This window comes from Tubulanus polymorphus, chromosome 11 (assembly GCF_964204645.1).
Source record: "Tubulanus polymorphus chromosome 11, tnTubPoly1.2, whole genome shotgun sequence".
NCBI lineage: Eukaryota > Metazoa > Nemertea > Palaeonemertea > Tubulaniformes > Tubulanidae > Tubulanus > Tubulanus polymorphus.
The window spans coordinates 13834557-13848512 of record NC_134035.1 but is presented as its reverse complement, the minus strand read 5'-3'; the positions used below and the strand labels follow the sequence as shown (position 1 = coordinate 13848512).

General features: G+C 39.0%; 1 protein-coding gene across 5 annotated transcripts; it reads right to left on the bottom strand.

The window, feature by feature from the left end:
* On the bottom strand, positions 1-7651 carry LOC141912508 (transmembrane protein 41B-like). Of its 5 annotated transcripts, XM_074803751.1 has the most exons (8): positions 7544-7615; positions 7316-7459; positions 4945-5101; positions 3945-4073; positions 3622-3715; positions 3433-3537; positions 2456-2594; positions 990-1992 (listed from the first exon to the last, which is right to left on the bottom strand). In XM_074803751.1, the coding sequence occupies exons 1-8, from the start codon at positions 7608-7610 to the stop codon at positions 1802-1804; spliced, it is 1026 nt and encodes a 341-aa protein (XP_074659852.1). In that variant the 5' UTR covers positions 7611-7615; the 3' UTR covers positions 990-1801. The 5 variants fall into 5 exon arrangements, with proteins under 5 accessions (XP_074659851.1, XP_074659852.1, XP_074659854.1 ...); XM_074803750.1 differs by lacking the exon at positions 990-1992 and adding an exon at positions 1-957 and having other exon boundaries at positions 7316-7615; XM_074803753.1 differs by lacking the exon at positions 7316-7459 and having other exon boundaries at positions 7544-7651.
* Between the last annotated feature and the right edge of the window lie 6305 nt (positions 7652-13956).

Sequence of the window (13956 nt, the reverse complement as noted above, 5' to 3'; positions counted from 1 at the left end):
TGAATTCGTATCAAACGAGAACAAAACGAAAGAGAAATAAATACAATTAGATAATTTAAAAACATCGATCACAATTAGATATGAGATGATATCGAATATCAAACAGTGCATCGCTCGCCGGGGTTCAGCTTGAACCCAGTAAATCTATAAACCACAAACATAAACTTAGTTCAAATACTTAGTGAAAACTTAGAGGGATCAGAAAATCTACAACAGGATAGTTCATTTATTACGTACGCATAAAATTTGAATTTTTCAACCCCCCTCCCCCTCTGTACGCAGAATCGGCCATTTTTTCATATACATTAAGCATTACAGTACACAATTGTACTGACCCCCTCCCCCTCCCCTAATGTGTACATAATAAATGAATGACCCCTACAGTGCAACCCACAGTAAAAGTCGTCATCTTAGTTATATGACCAGATCATTATAATCAGGACGATTTATATTAATTTTGGTTAGTTGAATTGGAAATATAAATTCAGACTCAAAAATAGAGATGACTTCAGTAATTTAGCGACTTATCGAAATGATGCCTTTCAGTTAGTAAATACAAATACAGACTCCAAACTAGAAGTCTTCCAGTGATGTGACGATTAATCGCCAGTTTCGACTGTAGTTTGTTAAATCCAGTATGATACACGGACTGTTCGTTAATTACAATCAATTATAAAATACTACATAAAGATCGTTTAGGAATATTTGAAATAACGAGGTTCAACTGTCAAATGATTAAAGTCTGTTCCAAGTTCCGAGCGAACGAACCGTGAACAGTTTTCGATGTTTATTCGAATTTCTTTTGAAGCGTTTTTTTAAATACGACTGGCAACAATGAAACCAACGCGAATAAACCGAGTACTATCATCGACGTCCAAGAGATGGCGTCACTAGACGAGGTCAACTTGTGTAACGTAGTACCGGCTTGAATCGCTACGAACGAAGGTGGCGCCACCCCTGCAACGAGATACAACAAAATAAAACTTCCATTAATGAATATTATGATAATTATTAAGATAATTATTAAGACTCGAGGTGTATTCGATGCGTTGGTCCCATTCTCTATCCTAATCTCCCCTCTCCCTCACTCCCCACATTTATGCTCTTAGGGGCTCATATCAGAGAGTTGTAAAATTGATAATCAGTTAATCCGGTGTTTAGTGACATATCACAGACAACTCTGATACGAGCCCCTGTGACCTTGGTCACAGCCATGAAGAACTCCCACCACCTCCTTTACACACCCTTCAGTTATAACAATAAACTCGAATAAGTTTAAAAATCTTTACATTCGTAACTTGAATAAATAAATAAACTTTATATAAATCCAATAACAGATCTATGATTGACTACGAGAATATAAAACCGTTTTAAAAATATACCAATAAATATATATCATCTTTAACAAACCAGACCCAACAATTACGGAGATTCAGCCGGAGATGGATGTGTCACCAACACACCTCAAACATCAAAACATTTATCAGTATTTATACAACTGTTTAAATCTATGGAGTCAAACTAATTAACCCAGCCTGGAGCCACCCGCCCAACCCAGGAATCCAGCCTGGAGCCACCCTTTTATATGTCAGACTCCAGGTTGTGGATTCATCACTGCATGATCACTTCTTCAATCAATTAAAAGATACAAGGCCCGGTTTTATAGACTGGTATTAACTTCAGCCCGGGTTGAGTTACTGTCCTTGGGTTCAAGTTAATACCAATCCATACAAACCGAGCCCATGGTTTTACCACCGATCAGGGAATCCAGAATATAAACGCTGAATTCACTGATCTGTTTCTATATAAATCTAGGAGTACTGGAGTGATGGTTTTTACGTAGATAATATCTAATAATTATCGGTAGAATTGAGAACAATGCGAGTAAAGTCAGGAGTAAAATAGAATTCCACGAGTAAATATCTGTAGTGGACGATAATTGATGTAAAGCTGATCCGGCTTGGATTAGTATTAGTGATTGCGGAGCAACACCTGAAATAATCAATTATTAAACTCTCAGTTATTGATGAGGAGAGCTGGAGCATCCTCCAACATTGCACGAGTGCGGACTGGAGAACTCTCTGATGCTGCAGTAGTGAGTTGGAGGAACTTCTGACCCCCGCAGCAGTGCTGGAGGATCCTCCAACCTCAATGGAGTGCGGACTGGAGGCATACTCTAACCCCGCAGTGGTGCGATCTTGTGGACCCTCCAACCCGGAAGCACGTGCTGGAGAGAGGAACCCCACACCCTGGTTTCATTAAAAAGTAAACTTTTGATTGATTTAGTTGCTTAGGATAAAATTACATTTCAAATCATCACAATTGCATTTGTTTTACGGAGCTCAAGTCTTAAGATCATAGAAACGTTGTGCTGAGTGATGATTGGTCAGAATTGATATAGAAACGTTGTGCTGAGTGATGATTGGTCAGAATTGATGATTGAAATAGAACTCACCTAAAAATGTACCGAATGAGAACGGAACTAACGGAACGTTAATAACAGGAGACGCTATGTTTATAAACCAGTTCGGTAAAAACGGCGTTATACGTAAAAATATAATATAATTCAATAAATGCTGACGATGATTTTCCACCTGGAAAATAAAATAGATAAAAATAAACATTAAAATCAGACGCTTGAGGAGTAATTGAGTTAAGAACGTTTAACGTTAACTTCACAGAAAACATGAATTTCAACAGCATTAAACTAACAACTCTAGTTTTAACTGTTTCGTGAGCAATTGAACTAAAAACTTATCTTTTCGTGAAAACAGACCCAAGGGAAATATGTGTTAAGAATACGGGTAGCTTAGACGAGAAGATACACAATATCCGTGTATGATGATAACGAGAGAAATCCCACAATAATGAAGCCAAGATTGAAAAATTCTATATCAGAATGATTATATTTGAGCAGCGACGTTTCGGCTAACAACTATTAGCCATCATCAGGCGAAACAACTGTTAGCCATCATCAGGTGAAACAACTGTTAGCCATCAAGTCGAAACAACTGTTAGCCATCAACAGGCGAAACAACTGTTAGCCATCAACAGTCGAAACAACTGTTAGCCATCAACAGGCGTACCTACTGTTAGCCATCAACAGGAGAAACAACTGTTAGCCATCAACAGTCGAAACAACTGTTAGCCATCATCAGGCGAAACAACTGTTAGCCATCATCAGGCGAAACAACTGTTAGCCATCATCAGGCGAAACAACTGTTAGCCATCATCAGGCGAAACAACTGTTAGCCATCATCAGGCGTACCTACTGTTAGCCATCAACAGGAGAAACAACTGTTAGCCATCATCAGGCGTACTAGTGTATTAGTATCCCAACTAATTGTTCTATACAATAATTCTGATATAGAATCTTGGCTTCGTTATTGTGGGATTTCTCTCGTCATACGGGTAGCTATTTTTCAAACTTACATGTTTCGACCACTCGGTTATTTTATCAGGTATATATTTGTGAACGAGGCGTCTGCCAACCAGATACGATAACATATAACAGAACGAGGCGCCTAAACACGAACACTGTTCAAAAATATTTAAAAATAAATCAGTTATAAATACATAGATAGCGTCGTCATCGCAATCGAGAATCAATCTCACACTTACCAAACACACAAGGAATAGAGCTAGAGGGAATGGAAATAGGAACCCGGAGAGAATACTCAAAAATATAGAACCAGGAATCGCAAACGTTTGTAAACTGAGACATTTAGAGTTAAGTACAATATAATTAGATTGACTCGTTACAAAACAGTAAACTCTGAGGGTAAGTTGCTGAAAAGTTGGATTGAAGATAATAGCGACAGTCACTGTGGTATTGGTGATTGAAGTCGACTCTTAGAGTCTAGTAGAATCTAAGATTGAAGTCGACTGTTTTTAGATAAAGAGTAGAATCTACGTAAGATGATTACGTTTGTAGTAAAGGATACAATATATACGAACAGAAATATCCAGCAAGAACCTGATAATAATATTGATCTTTATAACGTGATAGAATATTTCCGAGTTGTTTCGCTGCCTCGATATCTCGAGGAACTCTTATATACTGCTTCTCTTCTCTGTAAATATACAATAATTACAACTATTAATAGTTAACTACAGTTGTGATACTAACACACTAAACCGACAATATTAGGTACCTACCTGAGGACTGTAAGTAAACTGAGAAGGTCCAGAGAGTGGTCTATTCTCGACCCTTTACTTAACTAAAGACACTAGCTAACTTTGTTGACCCCTGATGCTATTTATCCAGAACCCCATGTTAGAGCTGAAAGTTTGTAGTCAGATGACTGGTCAGAGCCTAGTGTTAGCCTGTTCAGCTGTAGTCAGTAACCTGACTGTGGTTTAGTTTCACGATCGGATATTTCCACAACCGTGTTTCGGCTCTTGTCATCCCTAACGTTGGTATAAGCCCATCCGATTATATAAAGCTTACCACCAACGATTAGGTAACTAACTAGTTCAGCTGCTGCTGTAGGTTTAGCAATCATGAGAAGATATAACTGAGTTTATAGGCCTAATTTATCACTGAATTTAATAATGAGAGGTGTAAACTTTAATCGGCCACTCATTTGACTCTGAATTTAGAACCACTGAGTTTAAAGTCCAAATAAAAAAAGACAGCAATAAAAACAAACTAGAAATTTGTGATTTTACAAAAAAAATTGTTTTATTCGAAATTTTGAGTTTATAAAAATACAAAAAATTTGTTTGTTTTTTTTAGCGGAGAATGAATTACAATAATGGAATATTTTTTTTATCGTTTATAAAGTAAAATATAATGAAGAAGATTAAATGCATTTACATAAGCAGAGAATAATAATAAGCTACAGAAATTTGTTCGGTTTTTAAGCTGTCTTTTTTTCTAAGCAAAATAACTACGAATGCGCGCGCGTGTGTAAGTCACGCTAATTACCGATGGAAACTTACTCGGACAATTTCGGAAAGTTCAAATAAACGACGAACAGCGCCAACAATGAAACGATAAATATTAATCCGAGGCATAGCAACGACCTTCTCGTACTACCGGCGCCGGCACTGGCATGTGAGTTTAATTGAGTATACGCGATGGGAGAATCAGTTCCTTCTGAAATTAAAACGAAAAAAATATGATGCAGTCGCAAATTGGGCTAGAGGGAATCGAGGGAGTGGGACAAGGCGCTTGGGGCAAGGAGACTGCACCCAGGTCGGATTTTTGGGGGCCGTTTAAATTAGTCTGACTTGAGAGTGATATCAGAGATAAATGATATAGCGTAGACTCGGCTCAGGAAAGCTGATAAGTAAGTGATATCTGAGATGGATGGTATATCATAGAACTCAAATCAAATTCGATTTAATTTCTATCATTTCAATCATTTTTCTAACTTTCTGATGTATTTTCCTATCCTTATCGTTAACTCAAAACAATAATTTTGCTGGTCCCACTTTATCCCAGTTTAGACACGGTTTACTGTATTACATTATCATAGGTAACAGTATCAGAAAGATATTTCAACAAACATCAGTTGCACGGTTGTGACTTCAGTCCAATAAATCTTAAGACTGCTCTTAAGTTGTTAGATCGGTTATAGAACTAAGTTGGTCTTAGACTGGCCTTAAGTTGTTAGATTGGCTATAGAACTAAGTTGGTCTTTGTCTGGTCTTAAATTGTTAGATTGGCTATAGAACTAAGTTTGTCTTAGACTGGTCTTAAGTTGTTAGATTGGCTATAGAACTAAGTTGGTCTTTGTCTGGTCTTAAATTGTTAGATTGGCTATAGAACTAAGTTGGTCTTTGTCTGGTCTTAAATTGTTAGATTGGCTATAGAACTAAGTTGGTCTTTGTCTGGTCTTAAATTGTTAGATTGGCTATAGAACTAAGTTTGTCTTAGACTGGTCTTAAATTGTTAGATTGGCTATAGAACTAAGTTGGTCTTTGTCTGGTCTTAAATTGTTAGATCGGTTATAGAACTAAGTTGGTCTTAGACTGGTCTTAAGTTGTTAGATTGGCTATAGAACTAAGTTTGTCTTAGACTGGTCTTAAGTTGTTAGATTGGCTATAGAACTAAGTTTGTTTTAGACAGTTGTTAAGTCTAAGCCATGACTATGTAACCGGCCCCAGAGTTAAAACAGTCACTGAAGAGTTGATCTCAGACGTGAATCGAGACCAGAGTTATTTATAGTTATACCTGTTGATATATTCACACAATAAAATCCACGAGCAAAGTGTGGATTACAAGTGACTCCACGAGTTAATCCGGAATTAAAACTAACTCCCCTAGCTAAGCCTGGATTAAAAGTCATCCTGCGTTTAGCAAAATTTATGATCGTTTCTTTACATCGCGCTTCAGATTTTAAATACGAAATTCCCTTCGCCATAACGAATAATAATCCTAGATTAGCGTCTAGTCAAATAATAACAATAACAACAGATCCATTTAATCCTGGTTTAAACGATCCGATGATCACTGAATATCGACTACTACTGAACTATCGTTATTATAAACTGCGATTCATGATCAAAGTCCAGTTAATGTTCGTTCCAAAGTTCGTAGATTTATTGCCGAACAGTCGAAAGGGCGATTATTATTTTAATAAACGATCTATAAATAGTTCATCATTGAGTGAAAAATGACTGATAAATTTACGAATTAACCTCATTTCACAAGGGTCGACAGCTCTTTGTTTTTCTTTTGATAGATTTCAAGTCTACTACAGGGGATGGCGGTTCAGGAGTTCCAGCTATTTGTTGTAAAGAGTGTGAAATACCAGTCCAATCTCAATCAACTATTTACTAAAAGCCTTCAAACTCCTAGCTTACACTGCTGCTGAATGGGACACCACTCTCAGCTCAACAGCAGTTTTGAGTTCGTCAGAGAGTGTTTGAGAGTTAACTGCTGGACAGACAATATCCAACTTCAATACAGCATCTATCTACAGAGTTTCCTTTCACCAAATTATGAGCAACTGGCTTGCATTGCTCGTCGGGCATTAAACAATAAATTTTCTTTATAGGGAAGGGGCCTGGATCGAAACCTTAGTCGAAACTCTGTCACCACCAGCATGGATTTGAACCCTGGATTGAACAGGACCTGTCCGGCCAAGGATGCCTGCATCTATTTGACCAGGGGGAGCTGTTCTGTATGTGACATGTCTCACACACAGCTGCCATATTGCGATCCAACACCCGACTGAGGGTCTGACCCCGGGCCCTGCCTGCCTGAAAATCTTTAAAATGTGGTGGAATAGAAACATAATAGGCCGATGGCAGAGATATATTAATAGCTAGACTAGCATAGTTTATAGAGTTGTGTCTTGCTTACTGCTCCTACTCCTTCTCCAGAAGAACGATTCAGCGATTGCTGCAGGTGTTCGCGGTCGAGGTAACGACCGACATTGCTGCCACTCGGCGGTGGAGGTCTGATGACAGCTCTCTCGAATCAACGACTTCTCGTTTTCACTGAGTTCTAACGACGAATAAGGCAAATCATAAATCTGAGGAAGAGGCCTCCTCGGTTCAGCACCTAAAGGACTTGGAGGTAGTTTAGTACCTGTGCTGTTTTTACGTGTTCTTGTCTGCGATTTTTTGTCAGTTTCCACTTCGTTCGTCGACGCCATTTTGATTCAGCGCCCCCTCTGGCGGTGACGTGGATGATTTCCTTACTAGACTGGTTGCCGATTCTGCGCCGAGATCGGTAACCAGTCTAGATGGACTTTGTCGAACTAAAACACGTAAGCGTACTCGGAGTATGGACAGTGGTTTGGCCAAATATTTTGTAATTAGCTGACAAATCTCGGACTCAGCGTGGTCAAGAATAAATTCTTTGAATATTGCGAAGAATCAAAAACCCAATCTAATCGAAAATTGTACAGAGAGTGTGGCTATAGCCGCTGCTGCTGAGACCTGCAAGAGATCTCCCTATATCGGGATTCGACCTCTCGATTGAAACATTGTACATTTTGATACTCGCGGGAATCCCAATCCGAGGTACACTATGACGTATTATCAAAATGGCGTGCTTTACCATAACCCGAAATTAAGCAAAACCTCACCTAAATACAAACATTGCCACCCTCCTTCCCGACCCCCTGAAATCAGTATTTCAATATTCGGTAAGTGTTAGTAACATTGGTTTAAATGGCGAAAAATATTCCATCTCTGATATTGTGGGTAACCATATTTCAGAGGCACAAAGGTGCACATCGTGGTCGCGGTTAGTCAAGCGTGACAAAAGAAAAAGCAGCTTGAGAAGGAACAGTGATGGATTGAATGACCATGGGTGGATCCAGGAATTTAGAATAGGGGGCCCATGAGAGCCGATGTCCGAACCTGGAGAACTGATAACATCAAAAAGTGTAAACTGTCAGTTTTATTTCATCTTTTAAGTGTTTCTTCCATCAGTTTCAGAAACGGATAGTATTTAAACTGTTCATGTTCCTTCATTACTTTCTTGTTTATATTTCATGTTCAACTCTAGATACAAAACCTAAACTGTGGATAGAAAAACCCTGTGAATAAATGAACTGCAGATTGGAGCGAACAATTTAATTTGTAAGTTTGAATTCAGGCGCGTTGGAAGCAATTTTTGATTGCTGCGGCCAAATGCTGATTTTGGACAGGTTCTAAATATTGTTGCGGCGAATTAACTTAATTTCTTCCAAACGTGGTATTCATAGAAAAAAAATGTCATTCAGTAAATTATTGCCGCTGCACTGGAACGCTACTGGAATTTTAAATTTGATATTTCTGCAGTTATTTCTAAGATAGAAAACTACCTTTTATTTGTCTACTATAGGTATCACTTCAACATGTTCAACGGGAATTATGATTCAGCACAGGAAAACAAGAATCACTCTTAGATTCAGCACAGGACAACAAGGAATCAGTGTTTCACAATCAGACTTTTTTGGTTTCGCACAGGACATCAGTAATCACTCTTGGATTCAGCAAAGGACATCAGTAATCACTCTTGGATTCAGCAAAGGACATCAGTAATCACTCTTGGATTCAGCACAGGATAACAAGGACTCGGGAATCACTAGGAAATTCAAGATAAGTTACATTTACCTATTCATCATCGGTTGTTGAATTGATTTTAAAGGGACCAGTTTTATAGTGTTTGTTATAAACCATGTTTTGAAATGAAATCACAAAAACCTGTTGCATTTATTCAATCATTTCAAATTTCATTATATCGGTGAATATTTGGCTATAATCAGTTCATGGTTGGGATTGTTATTTCGGTAAGCGGGTTTACAAGTTTTCTAAATTGTGGTCAACTCAAATGTTATTTCTAATCAATATGAAACTGGTTCCTGATGTCAATAATACAACTGTTATCAATCATGTTCCTTCTTGATAATCAGATCATGTGTATCTTGAGAGTTAGAATTTCTGTAGATTAAACTGCTGTACTTATTTCATACTGATTGAACAGTTACAGATACATGTAACATTGTGTACAGATACAGAGTACAGATCACTGCATTACTTCATCCTGTGATTGAACAGTGATTTAATGTTCTCTCATCTTCATTAGATTCCCATCCGTCTAACTAAAACATCAGAACATTTCAACTCACCTAACCATGGGGTTTGGGGAGGGTGGGTAGGGTTGGGGGGAGGGAAGGGGTAGAGGGAGGGCGGGAGGGAAGGGGGATGGAGGGCGGGAGGGAAGGGGTGAGGGAGGGCGGGAGGGTTAGGGGTCCGGGAGGGCGGGAGGGAAGGGGTCCGGGAGGGTGGGAGGGATGTAGGGGTGGTGGTAGGATTGAGGGTCCGATCTAAGCACTTGTCCAATTACCCGCGACAAGTATATTCTCATCAGGGCGAGTAGATTTTGGAGGGGGCAGGCAAAATTTCAGATATGCTTGCCCCCGGGCAAGTGGCTTTCATTCCTTAGATCGGACCCTGCTTTAGAGGGAGGGATATAGGGTGGGGCTTTAGGGTTTAGGAACAGGTTTAGTTGACGTTAGTTTTAGTCTTGAAGTTCAGGATATTTCAGAAAATGTGTCCCATCTTTTTATTATTCTAAGAAAGGATTAATCATTATGAAACACGTGACTGCAACATGTCATGTTTCAGTTGTTATGCATGACAAGCTGTATAACCATCGGCCAATTGGACTCGTTCTATTTTACTAGTTGTTATTTCTATGAGACCCGGGTTTGATCCCCGGTGAGTGCGCACGTTATTTCACCGTCACTTCTCTCAATAGTTATGAGATAATTGCCCCCAGATTTTTGAACGGGGACTTTTCAATTTTTAGGGCGATTATTTTAGGTATTGAATGATTACAAACTGCTCCTTGGCTCCGATCAAAACACGGTTTCATTAATAATTCAATGAAACAACAATCATACGTAATAATTACTGTTGATATCTGGCCGTTTACTGATACATTTCCAGCTGAAAGATGTATTTTCTTCTTTGCTATTTTAAAAAAGGCTGTAAATACTGGTTCTAAAATAAAGACCTGTGGCCTGACGACTTGTATATTGTCGACGAGAGTCGAGATGCAGTTCACATGCTTCCTCTTTTACTGCAGATTCTTAGACAGAGACCTACTCTTCATTTTTTGAAGAAGAGTATAGAACTCATTAGAATAAGTGATATTTTTTGTAAATCGATTTTATGGATTTTCAGACACTTCATTTGCCTTCAGCAGTTTACATGGCACAGTATACCACTATTCATAGATAGATATCCTTAATAATTAGTTGAATCCTTTTCAAAAAGATAGGACACATTTTCTGAAATAAACTTCACAATTTATAGGTGGGACAAAGATTGACACGGAGAGACTATTGTTCTATTATTATATTCAGGATATTCTATTGATGACAGTTTATTTCTACCTGTGACTTATAATTCTATTCTAGACAGAATTTAAGGGGCTGCGAACTAATTATACTTCTATCAGGAAATATTTTACTGAATTTAAAAGGCGTAAAAACAGATGATATTCAACCAGATGTAGTTTTCACAGTAAGGCTACGGCAATCTTCTTACTACAACAAGACTTTGATAAAGAGGGGGGAGGGGTACATATCTAGTGTATTTTGACATTTTTCACGATCATATCAGTTTATGAAAGTTATTTCATCCTCCGCTGTTATTTAAAATATTATCAGCGCTCGATCAATTTTGTCAGTTTATAGCTTTTAGACTTCGATCGATGCATCATTTTCCGGTAGACTCAAATTAGTCAGAATTATTTCACACTTAATGATTTAGTACAAGATTTTTAGCCCATTCAGTGTGTAATTCTTGAGTTTATACGAGTGATGGGTGTTTTTTACAATTCCCCTGTTCAACATATGCAACGCTCAATTTCTAATGTTACGTTTGTTCGGTCTCTGTGACAATTTGATAGCTAAAAACTGCTCCATATATGAAAACTCATCTCTAGTGCCACCTTTATATAACTGCGGTCATGAACCAAACTTTAGCTTATCAAACCAGGGCCATAAAACTGACTTACCTTCAACGAGGGCCATCAGCTATATTTACCCTCTGTGGTCATCAAATCAGAACCATAGACCAAATTTTGACTCTTTGGTCACCACAAAACAGGGCTATGAACCAAACTTTGACTCTTTGGTTTCCAAACCTGGGCTATGAACCAAACTTTGACTCTTTGGTCTCCAAAACAGATCTGTGAACAAAACTTTGACTCTTTGGTCACCAAACCAGGGCCATGAACCAAACTTTGACTCTTTGGTCACCAAACCTAGGCTATGAACCAACCTTTGACTCTTTGGTCACCAAAACAGATCTGTGAACCAAACTTTGACTCTTTGGTTTCCAAACCTGGGCTATGAACCAACCTTTGACTCTTTGGTCACCAAAACAGATATGTGAACCAAACTTTGACTCTTTGGTTTCCAAACCTGGGCAATGAACCAAACTTTGACTCTTTGGTCACCAAACCAGGGCTGTGAACCAAATTTTGACTCTTGGTCACCAAACAAGGGCCATAAACCAAACTTTGACTCTTAGGTCACCAAACCTGGGCTATGAACCAAACTTTGACTCTTGGTCACCAAACCAGGGCCGTGAATGAAAGATTTTATAAGTTATTTCTGTTGCCTTCACGACTCAGTATTTGAGAATGAAATGATTTGTGTGGAACTAATGACGTAGTTAATGAAAGATTCATCTGTATCAGTGTCGCTGCTGGTGCAACTGCAGCAGCTGCTGCTGCTGCTGCTAGTGCAACTAACGCGAACTTTTGCTGTTTGTCTCCAAAAGATTAAACTTGATCCCAGTCAGAACTGATGAGAGTTCTAGAGAGACGACAAAATAAGGAAAAGCCATATGAAAAGAAAAAATATAAAGCGAACGCATGAATAAAATAAAACAGCATGAAATGCTGATATAAAGAGTGGGGTCCGAGAGCAATTCGAAGGTTTAGTGTCCTGCTCGCTTAGAGGGCGGGCAGGGGTCTATCCCTACCTCGACTCAAAAAAATGAAAATAAAATATAAAGAGTGGGGTCCGAGAGCAATTCGAAGGTTTAGTGTCCTGCACGCTTAAGGAGTGGGCAGGGGTCTATTCCTACCTCGACTCAAGTCAAAGAAAAGAGTAAAAACGAAAAATGGCAAATGGCGGAAAAATGGCTGGAGTTTGATTTGTTCCACTGGGTTCAAGTGTTAACTTGAAAAGACAATCAATGACGAATATGACGAATATATTTTGCACCAGCAGTTTATAAACATTGATTAGTAAATCTTATGAATAAGATTCCATAAAACAACTTTTTACAACCTGTTGTACAGAGTATAGAAATATCTCATCTACTGAGACGACGTTGAATTAGTGAAGCAACATTAATAGCATTAATTTGTTTTGATCCCACATCGTTCTTGTCCTTGGTTTGTGTTTGCCTTTCTCTCGACATTTTGTGAGTAGAGGTTTGGTTCGGGCTTATTTCCTTGGTTCGGGTGAACCCTCCGTATACCTCCCCCTCCCTTAAAACATTATAGTTAAATCCTCAGGTTTGGTTTGATATGAAATTGATATGATCATGAAAAATGGCAAATCGTATTGTAGTTATTGTACAGATGAGTGGAGTCTGAAGAGGAGACAGGAGGCATGATGGGAGGGCTAGGTGGGAGGGTATTGAGGGAGGGCATTGAGGGAGGGCTAGGTGGGAGGGCATTGAGGGAGGGCGGGAGGGAAGGGGTGAGGGAGGGCGGGAGGGAAGGGTGAGGGCGGGCGGGAGGGAAGGGGTCCGGGAGGGGGGAGGGAAGGGGTAAGGGCGGGCGGGAGGGAAGGGGTCCGGGAGGGCGGGAGGGATGGGGTCTGGGAGGGTCGGGTCGGGAGGTTAGATGAGTTAAAATGTTCTGATGGTTTAGTTAGACAGATGGGAATCTAATGAAGATGAGAGAACATTAAATCACTGTTCAATCACAGGATGAAGTAATGCAGTGATCTGTACTCTGTATCTGTACACAATGTTACATGTATCTGTAACTGTTCAATCAGTATGAAATAAGTACAGCAGTTTAATCCACAGAAATCCTGTACTGTTTCTGTCTGATTGATTGATAATTTGAGATGTTACATTCTGCTCTATTGTCACTGATTATTGTTTCTTTTCCTTTTCAGAATGAAATGAATGCAATATAATTTACTATCTAAACAGGCTCATTTAAAGGTAAGTACAAAACTGGTAATGAATTTCTCTACAGAATTCTTCACAGTCTCTGTCAATATTTCGAATCACTTTTGAACTAACAGCTAATGTTTTACTCTCATTTTCAGGATGAGACACACACAGCAGCTGCAGCTACTTAACTCACCAGCAGTACCAGCAGCAGCACAACCAGCAACAACAGCAGCAGCACCAGGAACGACAGCAGCAGCACCACCACCACCAGCAGCTGCAACAACAGTAGCAGGTAAGACCTGGAAATTCATTATTTTTAGAGAACTGGTCTATATAAATTATTCTATCTGTTTC